We start from the raw sequence: 11,828 nt of genomic DNA, 5'->3' as shown, positions 1-11,828 counted from the left end.
TGAATATACCATGGACTGCTAAAAGAATGAACAAATCTGTCTTGGAAGAAGTACAGCCAGAATGCTACTTAGAAGCAAGGATGGTGAGACTTCATCTCACATACTTTGGACGTGTTATCACGGAAGGACCAGTCCCTGGAGAAGGACATAATGCTCGGTGAAGTAGAGGGTCAGTGGAAAAAAGACCCTCAACGAGATGGACTGACACATTGGCTGCAACAACGGGCTCAAACATAGCAACGATTGTCAGGATGGTGCAGGATGGGGCAGAGTTTCGTTCTGTTGTACATAAGGTCACTATGAGTCAGAACTGACTTGACGACACCTAACAACAACAGGTGATATAATGCATGGGAAACACTCAGCACAGTTCCTAGCATGTGGTAAACCTTCAATACACGGCAGGATTCTGATGATGCTAGTGATGTAATTCCTTTAGATTATACATATATATATACACATATATAAAGTATATGGTACTTCCTTATTTAGAGCCCTGGTGGTGCAGTGGTTAACAGCTCGACTGCTAACTGAAAGGTCAGCCGTTCGAACCCACCAGCTGCTCCACAAGAGAAAAATGCGGCAATCTGCTTCTGAAAAGATTACAGCCTTGGAAACCCTCTGGGGCAGTTCTATTCTGTCCTATAGGGTCACTATGAGTCGGAATCAACTCGACAGCAACAGGTTAACTTCCTTATTTATTCATTTTATATTTTTTATACAGGGTCTAGTGGAGATTAAAGGACAGGAGCCCTTTAGCTCAGCATGAAGATAGGCTGTGAATACTCAAACAGCTTTGTGATTACCATAGCTCTGTCTCTCAGCCTCAGCTATGGTAATTCAGAGAAAATTTGAACACAGATACACAAACACAGAGGGAGGATAGCCACGTGAAGACAGAGGCAGAGACTGGAGTGATGCTGGCACAAGCCAAGGAGCGCCAAGGACTGCCAGCAACCACCAGAAGCTAGGGATCTTCTCTAGAGCTTTCAGAGGGAGCATGGCCCTGCCGACGCCTTGGTTTTGGATTTCTAGCCTCCAGAACTGCAAGAAAATAAATTTCTGCAGTTTGTGGTGATTTGTTACGGCAGCCCTAGGAAACCAGTACAGAACGTATATGTACACCTGTCCTAGGACACATAGCGCAAACTACGTAGTTTGCATGGCAGGAACCAAGAGACCTTAGCATGCAGAAAGAGCCCTAGACACAGAAACCCTGGGTTCTAGTTCAGGCCCTGCCAATAACTCACCGAATTAGCAAACTCTTTTCCCCAACAATAAAATGGAGTCTTTTCTCAGACTGGAGGAACCTCGAGAGTATGGCCCCGGACACCCTTTTAGCTCAGTAATGAAGACACTCCCGAGGTTCACTGTTCAGCCAAAGATTAGACAGGCCCATAAATTACCAAATGAGACTAATGGGCACAACAATCCAGGGACAAGCACTAGAAGGCAGGAGGGGACAGGAAAGCTGGTAATAGGGAACGCAAGGTTGAGAAGGGACAGTGTTGACATGTCGTGGGGTTGTTAACCATTGTCATAAAACAATACATGTCCTTTTTAATGAGAAACTATTTGTTCGGTAAACCTTCATCTAAAGTACAATTTTAAAAAAAAGGGAGTCTTTTCTCTAAATGAAATGTTACAGGTAAGCTCAGTATACAAATCTGGTAAAAGCAGAGCTGCTTGGGGAAGGTCAGCAGGGTGGGGCTTATTCTTTCCATTTGGCAGAAAGCCCTGAAAGCTAAGAGCTTAGTCAAAGCCACTCAGGAAGATGAGGGCCATGTGGCCCCACATCAAATCATAAAGTCAAAGATAGCTCGTGTCTGCAGCACACCTCCCTGGGCCTCTAACGGGAACAGATGGTCCCAGCCCATCCCAGGCAGGGATGAGGCACCTACAGGGATGGCCACATAGCTCCCATGCTCTTCATCACAGGACCAACACCCACAGACTATGGTGGAAGGAGAGGATGTGGCCTTCCTTCAGACTCAGGGAGGTCTCCGTAGCTCTAGGAACTAGAGGATCTACTTCCTGGAATTGACACTACAGAAATAATTATGAGTGAGAGCAAAGACTTGTTTCCAAGGATGCTTCCCCAATGATTCCTGTTGTTGTTGTTGCTGCTGTCAAGTTGGCTCCCGATTTATGGTGGCCCCATGTACAACAGGATCGGACCATGTGATCCATAGGATTTTCACTGGCTGATTTTCAGAAGTAGATCACCAGGCCTTTTTCTTAGTCCGTTTTAGTCTAGAAGCACTGCCGAAACCTGTTCAGCATCATAGCAACATGCAAGCCTCCACTGATAGATGGGTGGTGGCTACACTTGAGGTGCGCTGGCTGGGAGTTAAACCTGGGTCTCCCTCGTGGAAGGTGAGACTTCTAGTGAGACTTCTGCCGCTGAGCCACCACAGCCCCCTTCTCCTATGATAGGGGCAGATTAAATATATTACCATTTAAGTTATACGAATATGTAATGAGGTAGAAAGATAGTCATGGTATGTTTTTAAGAGAAAAAACAGCAAAACAGTATGATTATTATGATCTCAGTTTTCTAAAAAATATTTCTTTATGTATAGGAACCATATAAAGACCAAGAACATGACTGGAAAGATGTTCATACCTTAGGCTTGGAAATTAAGGATTTTCTGCCTATTTTTTGGTAATTCCCCCTGTCTTTTTTTTTAAATGATAAAATTATAGTGTTACTCATAGCTTGTTAAAAAAAATTCAAACAACAGAGATGTATCAGATACTCCCACATGACTCTAATCCTTGTAATTGAAATTTTTTCTCCTAATGAATATGTACTATTTTTGCAAAATGCAAAAGAAAACAAAATTTTACAAAGAAGAACAATGTTCCGCGGTCAGGTAGAGTCTTGCAGGGCCTTGAGGGCAGGCAGAGGACTGGGGCTGGGATCTATGAGTCCTGGGGAAAAAAGCCTGAGGAGTCTCCCCACCAAGGAGTGGGTCACTGGGAGCCTGAGGTTCTTTTTTTGTCCTCAAGATGCCCCAGTAGCTGGTGAGTGACCTGGAGAATCGTGTGGTCTAGATATAACAACTCCCTCGTTGTCCTTTATATCCAACTAAATATTTATAGATATTGCCTGGTTTTGTGGAAAGACGAGCAAGGAGCAAGAACCCCAGTTCTGCCTCTGTCTAGCTGTGTGGTCTTGGGCAAGTGACTTAACCTCTCTGAACCTCCAACTCCTCATCTGACAATTGGGATGCTAACATCTCCCTCACAGGGCTGGGTAACTGTGAGGAATAAATGTCTAGCACATGGAGGTGTTCAGTAAGTGGTAGCTTCTTTCCACCCATGCCCACATCTGGCACCACAGAGCAGATGGATTTGCTCAGCACCCTGAAGCCCCCTTCACAATAGCTCCCTGTGGTGGGCCCCAGACTCTGGTCAGGACTGGGCATAAACCACCCCCTGCAAATGCCTCTAGAGAGTGAGATGCCATGCATGCCTGGGCAACACATTCAGGCAGCATTTAGGTTCTTCCTGATATCCAACCTCTGTGCAACATAAGCATGGCTCTCCTGGACAGCCCACCCTGGCTGTGGCCACTTACATTTTGGCTTCGTAGTCCTTCCATGCCTTCTCCAGCTGCTTTTTTGAATCCTGAAGTTTAAAAAGAACAATTTTCCCAATGGGACGCTAGGCTCTAGAATAAGCAGTACAATTTGCTACCTTGAGGGGGACCCCACCTGCCTGTGCTGCTTTGAGCCTTACTCCAATCAACCCTGCTCCAGTGGCCTTGACTCCAAACCTGCCCTGACACCCCACCCCAAACAGACCCAACCGACCCCATTTCTCAAGGTTAAGTGTCTTCTCCCACCTGACCTTCTCCTCTCGGTCGCAAACAATCAGTCAGGTTTGGTGGGCCCTGGCCTGGGGTGTGGGGGGTTGATGGTTCCTCAGAAGATGGAGATCAACCATGACGATGACGATGGAAGGATGAAGGTCAAACTCCTTCCCTAACTTGATCCCACTGTTTTCCCCTGCCTAGTACCATATCATCCTCTCACCAGGAAGGGGCAGGTTGAGAAATATGCACAGAGAGGTTGAGAAGTCTACTCAAGGCCACACAGCAAGCCAGTGAGACCTGGCTGACCCCTGACACAGCTCACCCACCCGGGCTGATCACGCCCTTCTGAACAGCCCAGACTTCCAGGTGCCCCAGTCAGCCAAGTGAAAAAGCTGCCTGTCTGGTTTGGGTGGTTCCCAGGCTGCTGCCCAGCTGAGGGTAGGGAGGAGTCCTCTGAGGGGAGGACAGCTCCTCCCCTGAGCTTTCTAGGGCAGACTTCCCAGGGAGATTATTCTGTCACCTTTTTTGAGCTCCACTCTGTCTCCAGTCAGGGGCTGCCAGACACAGAAAGAACAGCCCAGGCGTGGAACTCAGGAGTCCTCGATTCCCACACTGGCTCCTCCACTTACTAACAGGTTACTTAACTCCCTGACCCTCAGTTTCCTCAACTGCAAAATGGGGATGATAGTGTCTATAGAACTTCCCTCAGAGGGTCATTGTTAGAACAGCATCAGACATTTCACAAAGGGCCTGGTAGACAGTAGGTCAGCTGCCCTAGGCTGACCCCAGACCCGGGTTCTCCATTCCTCCTCAGGGTCAGCACTGCCACCATGATAGCTCCCTCTCTTGGTCTCAGCCTCAGCCCAGCCCTGCCTCCCCTATGGTCTCCCTCCATCTCACCACGTCTGTGCACCCCTGCTCCCACACTAAAGTTTACCTGTCGCCCGTCCCTCAGCTGCCCCTTCAACAGGCTGTCCAGGGGGAAAGAGACAATGTTGTTCAGGTTCTGAATCTGGAAAAAGACAGATCCCCCGCCCCACCCCCGCCTTGGGTTACTGTCTGTTCAGCCTCAAGGGGCTCAGGGTACAGTGAAGTATCCTGAGGCCAGGGGGACCAGTGGGGGGTAAAGGAGGCTCGGGAGAGAAAGATTTGAAGATGGAAGGGTAGAAGGGGAAGGGGGGTGTCAGTCAGCATCCCATAAAAGCTGTTGCCACCACACCTGACTTACTCAGCCTCATCACCTCACCTCACCTCACCTCACCCAAGAGCATCCCATGGTCAGTCCCTTCTCTGTTCCCCTGCCAGGAACACCCTCACTTCTCTCTGACTCTCTAAAGCCCACCTGGGCCATGTACAGGAGCTGAGAGGCTTGCAAGGGTAGGTTCCAGGATTTGAGATTGAAGTAGACATGATTGGGAAAGCAGAGGGCTGTGAGGAAAGGCGACAGCAGCAGCCATGGTGCAAAGGCAGGAAGCCCAGAGTCTATCCCTTCCTTCCCCAAACCTCCTCAGGGAACCATCCCTCACAGGGCTCTTCCTGCTCTGAGCCCTCCTCTGCCCCTGGGTAGTCGCCAGAGCCACCAAAGAGAAAGCCGAGGCAGGAAAGAGAGACAGTAGAGTTGGGCGAGAAGTGAGAGGAAAGAGGAGAATGCAAGGGGGGGGGCAGTTAGAGCTGGGAAAGGGATCTCAGGTCATGGGTCAGGGGTCACGGAAGACTACAAGAGAAGGGAGAAACCCAGCCCTTTCTCGGTCAGGTTCTTAGGACCACTAGATTTACCCCGAGCCTGGGCTAAGGGCTGGCTGAGGAAGGTAAGTGGCCTCACCAGGTTCTTGAAAAGTGCGGCCACCTCGCGAGTGAACACAGCCAAGTTCAGGAAGCCTGTGGACAGCTCGTGGCTGTTTTGGGACAGGTGGCTGTTGCCCAAGGACTCCACAGCCTCTCGATACTGTTCCTCATTCTCCACGTGGCCTGTGGAGGGAGGGAAGGGAGCTCAGAGTTAGCACCAGGCTGGGGCTGAGAAAGGGGCTGCCTGGGCAGGCTGAGCACGAGTTGTCTCGCTCACCAAGGCCGGAGCTGTGAATCGCCCGCACAGACTTCTTTATTTTCTGCAGGATGGCTTGGTCTCCTTCCAGGCTCTGGAAGCAAACGTGGACAGAGATTCAGGGGCGCTGAGCTGGGCAGGGGGAGCTTTCTCTTCTGAACACACACACAGAGTTTTGCTGGCCTCCGGAACACCTCCCTAGGGCCACCCTGTACCCCCACCAAACATAAACTCATTTCTACTCTCTTCCATTCAGGCCACAGGGAAACCACAGAGCCATCATGCCACTCCAGGAAGATCACAGGCTTTTCTTCCCAACTCCCATACAGGCCAAGCAAATGCAGAGACACAAAGGCATGTGGCATAAGGGGTCTGCCAGACCAGAGTGTGAAGCTCGGCTCCGGCACTAATTAGTGTGTTAATACAGACAAATCTGTTAACCTCTCTGAGCCTCGGGTGCTTTGTGTGCAAAATGTGGATGACACTGTGGACTCCACAGAGGGTTAATGATTTGACAAATATGTACAAAATGCTTAGCAAAAAACCAAAGGAGAAAACCCAGACATCTCTACATTCCCCAAAGACACAGCCGGGAAACATGTGTTCAGCATTTAAATCCTACGCTCAATAAACAGCCATGTGAGGCCAAGGAGGAAGAGGTTGGATCCTTTGGTGGGCAATAAAGGGCTGAGGCATTCAGACACTCGGGTCCAAGGAGTGAGAGAGGGTAGAGACAGCACGCCCCACTGCCACTGGGGAGAATCGGCAGGACAACATCAGGCAACCCCAAAGTCCAGGGGTTGCAGAACAAACAACAGACGGTGGGAAAGGTCAGAAGATGACATAGCAAGAAGCAGGACTCACACACCCCAGGAGGGCTTGGCACAGATGGGAAACTTCCCAGACACACTCCCTCTTTCAATGAAATGCTGTTAACTTGGAAACTATAGAATGTCAGAGCTTGAAGGAACCCACAGACCCACAGATGAGGAAACTGAGGCCAAAAGAAGGAAGGGCCTTGACCAGAGTCACACTGTGGGGTGGCTGCTGAGCTGGGCTTCTGAAGGATGTCTCAGTACAGTGCTCTGTCCACCAAACCACAGCCCCACCCTGACCCCAACTCTTCTTTTGTTCAAAGAAGAGTGACTTCAACACGACAAGTTAGCAAACACATTTGGGATGGTATCTCCAAAGATTCTAAATGATACTCACAGGAGACAAGCACAGACCTTGGAGGCAGTGTGGAGAGTTCTTGAAGCCCTAGTCCTATAGGAAGCCTCTGATGGCAGAGATGCTAGGTGACCTTGGGCAAGCTGCCTATTCTCTCTGAATTTCCCCATTTTCCAACTGTAGAATGGGGAAATAAGGCTTACCTATCAGGGTTGTTGCGAGGACTACACGTATGAGATGTTCCATGTAGAGGATTTAGCCTGGTGTCTGGCACAGAGTATGTACTCAATAAACAGCACCTATGATCTGTTGCTGATTCCAGAAAGGTCCATCAAATTCTAGGTACTTTTCATACCGGAACTAGAAGCCTAACATTTTCCTCTCTGGGCATGAACATGAGATACTTTCCTGCCTGGCAGTGGTGGCCCATCCCAGTGCTGAAGATAAAAAGTCAATGAATCACATAGATTGGGGAGAGGGAGCCATATTTGATTCAGCTAAAGAACTAGGACACTTCTTACTGGAGACACAAAAATAAGCGAAGAGAACATGGTCATCTCTATAATTCCCAAAGATCCAGATAGGGAGACACATGTTCACCAAATCCCGGTATATTAGACCTTGATCCCCACCTTGAAACTTGAAAAGGGAAAACTAAAAGGCAGTTAATTTAAGAAGCTATGACTTCAGTCCAAAAGATAGCTCAGGTTAAAAATATAAACAATTTCCACTAAAAATAGAACTACCATATGACCCAACAATTCCACTCCTAGGTATATACTCAAAAGACTTGAAAGCAGAGACTCAAAAAAGAGACTTGTACACCAATGGTCACTGCAACACTATTCACAATAGCCAAAAGGTGGAAATAACCTAGATGCTCATCAACAGAAGAATGGATAAACAAAATGTGGTCCATACAGTGGAATACTACTCAGCCAGTAGAAGAAATGAAGTCTTGATATGTGCTACAGTATGGATGGAGCTTGAAGACATTACGCTGAGCAAATAAGCTAATCACAAAAGGACAAATATTGTTTATGACCTCACTTACATGAAAAGACAAGAAAAGGCAAATGTACACAGACCAAAGTTTATTAGTGGTTACCAGGGGCGGGACAGACAGGGAAAAGGGGGGTTAACGGTGATAGAAAAATTGCACTGATTAAGAGTAGGGTTGCACAGCTGATTATTGTAATTGCTGTCAATAAGTTGTATGCCTGTAAAAAGCTGAACCGGCAAAAGTTGTGTGATAGATATATTTGCAACAATGACAAAAAAAAAAAGACGGTAGCTGCTGAGGCTGCTTATGTACAACCACATACCTCATGGGATTTGGGTCCTTGGCTTGGAGGTTTAGGGTCATGGTTTCAGGGGACAACCCAGTTAATTGGCCTAATAATGTATTTAGTGCTTCTGTTCTACCTCCTAGTTTACTAAGTAGTGCCTGGGGTCTTAAAAGCTTGCAAGCGGCCATCCAAGGCACAACAATTCGTCTCTATCCATCTGGAACAACAGAAGAAGGACAGTTAGGAATAGGAGGAGGATATGGAAAGTGTGGCTAATTGTCTCCATGAACAACTGCCTCACTTTCCATGAGACCAGAGAACTGGATGGTACCCAGCTACCATTATTACACACTTTGATCAAAGATTCCATAGCAGAATTCTGATCAAAAGGGGGAAAATGCAGAACAGAATTTCAAATTCTCATGAACTCCTGACTTTCTGGACCATGGAGGGAGAATGAACACCTGAAACTATTGCCATGTGATAATCTTTGAACCTTGAACCAAAAATATCCCTTGAAGTCTTCTTCAAACTGAACAATAGTTTAGCTTAACTAGTAAAAAAGGTCTGCCTTGAGCATTATGGTTTTTTTTAAGAACTATCTATATGGGATCAAATTGACAATAGCAACTCAAAAGAATGAATGAGAACCTTAGGGAGCAGTGAGTTTATGTTAATGAGGGAAGAACAACTCAGAAAAGGAAGGTGAGAATGGTTGCACAACTCGAAGAATGTCATCAATGTCACTAACTGGTACATTAGAAACAGCTGAATTGGTGTATGTTTTGCTGTGTATTTTCTCAACAACAAAATAAAATTTAAAGAAAAAAACATAAAACAATTTCCAAAGAGATTTAGAAAAATTCCTAGAGGGCTGATCCATGTCCCTGGCATACAGAAGGTGCTCAATTACTGTTTGCCTGAATGAATGATGGTTTGCAAAGTCCTGGGACACAGACCTGAGAGTATACATGCTCTAGATACCTTTTGGGGAGTCTCCTCATCCCATGATCTCATTCTCTGAAAACTGTTCTCCTCAACTGGAGAGGTGGGCCCATGCTGCCTTGTTATTGCTCTGGCCAGAGTTGACTGGACCAGAGGTGACACTTGACCCAAGCTGGGCCAATCAGATTCTCTCTCTTTGGAATTTGGAATTGAGGCTTTAGGAAGCTAGTTAATTAACTGGAAGTGCTAAAGCTGGGACGTCTTTGCCGCCATGTGCAGAGAGAAGAGAAAAAGGAGATGTGTAGAAAAGCAAATGAGACCCATGCTTCCAGAGAAAGGCAGCAGAGAAGAGCTTCTCTGGCTTCTGGCAGCTTTCAGATCCTAGTATCTGAGAGGCCCTTCCATACTTCCTGTCCCTGGCCTCCATGAAATACTTCCAAATCCATCAAATTCCCTTTAGTGCTTAAGCAAGTTTGAGAGAATTTCTCTTCCCTGCAGCCATAAAAGCAGTGTGACAGAGACCACTGGTTGGCTCCCAATATCCTTTCTCTCCTCTTCCTTAACAAACAAGAAGCCTGGCTTTTCAGATGGCTACTTGGCTATTCAAAATAAATACTACATTTCCCAGCCTACCTTGTAGCTAAATGTGGTCATGGGACTAAGAACTAGCTAATGCAATGTAATAGAAATTTCATTTGCTAACTTCCAGAAAGTATTCTTAAAAGGAAGGGAAGGTCACCCCCATCACCCTTTTCTCCTGGCTAGTATGCATCTGTGATGTCTAGAGCTCAGGTCGGCCATCTTGGACCATAAGGTGGAGACCACTGGTTGTGGATGGTGAAGCAACAAAACAGAAGAACAGAAGTACAGTCCTGCTGATTGGGGAACCACCCTGTCAGCCCTGGACTACTTGTCTCTGGACTTCTTTCACACGAAAGAGAAATAACTGTTTATCTCGTATGAGCCACAGTTATACTAGGTATTCTGTTATTTGTAGTTAAACCTAGACCTATCTGGTATAGGCAGGTAAGTCACCTTAATCACCCATAAACTATCCCTTGATGCCCTTGTCAGGCATATATCAGGAAATGTCTTTCCAGTAAGATACTGTTCTTATTCCTATTGCTGTTAGCAACCACAGTTCACACAGCTATTCATCCATTCTTTCAACTAGTTATTGAGTGCCCACTATCTGTTCACACCCTATGTAAAAAGAACACAATCTTAGCTCTCAGGGACATCATCATCTAAAGAAAGAGCCAAATAAATACTCACTTAGACCTGGGTTTGATTTCCAACAACACACCTTACGCGTAGCCATTACTTGTCTGTCAGTGGAGGCTTGCATGTTACTATGACGCTGAACAGGTTTCAGCAGAGCTTCCAGACTAAGATGGATTAGGAAGAAAAGACTGGCAATCTACATCTAAAAGGTGGCCAATGAAAACTCTATGGATCCCAACAGTCCAATACACAACCGATCACGGGGATGGCACAGGACCAGGCAGCATTTCATTCCATTGTGCACAGGGTCACCGTAAGTGAGAGGCTGACTCCACAGCGGCTAGCAACAACAATGCAATGTGATAAGCACTACAATGGACGATGGACAAGGTACTCGGGAGCCCAGAGGAAGCACAGTTGTGCCTGCCTGGAAGAGTCAGGGAAGCTTCCCTTAAGTTGTGATGCTCGGTGCAAGTGGAAAAGAAATTAAGAGACTGCACTGTGGGGCAGGGTTGGGGAGTGCTTGGTATAAATGGTAGGATTGCTGGAGGCGGGAGGCTTGCTCTGGGAAGAATGGGCAAAGAGAGGAACATAGTTCAATCATTCATTCATTTATTCAACAAGCATTTATTGGTGAGTTGGGTTGCTAACCAAAAGGTCAGCAGTTCGAATCCAACAGCCGCTCCTTGGAAACCCTAGGGGGCAGTTCTACTCTGTCCTACAGGGTTGCTATGAGTCAGAATCTACTCCATGGCAATGGGTTTGTTTGTTTTTATTCTAGCTAGGCATGGTGTCAGATGCCTGGGACACAGATGATCAGACGTGGCCTCTTCCTTCAAGAGGCTCACAGGGCACATAAACACACAAGTGCCTGAAAGGGGCATGGAAAGTGGAGAATTCTAACCACTCCTTTCTTTTTTTTTTTTCTTTTATTGTTGTAGTTTAAATGAAGTTAACATTTCAAGTTAGTCTCCCATACAAAATTTTATACATACATTGTTAAGTGACCTTAATTGCTTACCCTATTCTGTGACAGCACACTCCTCCTTTCCACCCGATTCCCCATGTCCATTCAGCCAGCTCCTAACCCTCTCTGCCTTCCCATCTCACCTCTGGATAGAAGCTGCCCCTTTGGTCTCTTGTATCTACTTGAGCTAAGAGGCACACTCCTCACGAGTATTACATTATGTCCCACAGTCCAGTCCAACTCCTGTCTGAAGAGTTGGCCTCAGAAATTGTTTTAGTTCTGGGCTGATAGAGAATCCGGGGGCCATGCTTTCTGGGGTACCTCCAGTCTCGGTCAGACCATCAAGTCTGGTCTTCTTACTAGAATTTGAGT

General features: G+C 46.8%; 1 protein-coding gene across 2 annotated transcripts in view; it reads right to left on the bottom strand.

Moving 5' to 3' along the window:
- Nucleotides 1-11,828, bottom strand: part of ASAP3 (ArfGAP with SH3 domain, ankyrin repeat and PH domain 3) — a 43,400-nt gene that overhangs the window by 14,233 nt on the left and 17,339 nt on the right. Inside the window, exons 2-5 of one of the 2 annotated variants that reach the window (XM_004377133.1) lie at nt 5,883-5,955; nt 5,643-5,788; nt 4,758-4,832; nt 3,584-3,633 (exon numbers count right to left, since the gene is read on the bottom strand). In XM_004377133.1, the coding sequence (XP_004377190.1) occupies nt 3,584-3,633; nt 4,758-4,832; nt 5,643-5,788; nt 5,883-5,955 (344 nt within the window). The remainder of the gene's footprint in view (nt 1-3,583; nt 3,634-4,757; nt 4,833-5,642; nt 5,789-5,882; nt 5,956-11,828) is intronic. The other variant, XM_004377134.1, reaches the window with a different exon arrangement.

This window comes from Trichechus manatus, unplaced genomic scaffold, assembly GCF_000243295.1.
Source record: "Trichechus manatus latirostris isolate Lorelei unplaced genomic scaffold, TriManLat1.0 scaffold00048, whole genome shotgun sequence".
Lineage (NCBI taxonomy): Eukaryota > Metazoa > Chordata > Mammalia > Sirenia > Trichechidae > Trichechus > Trichechus manatus.
The sequence above is the reverse complement of the archived record's forward strand: the minus strand, read 5'-3'. Positions and strand labels throughout refer to the sequence as shown.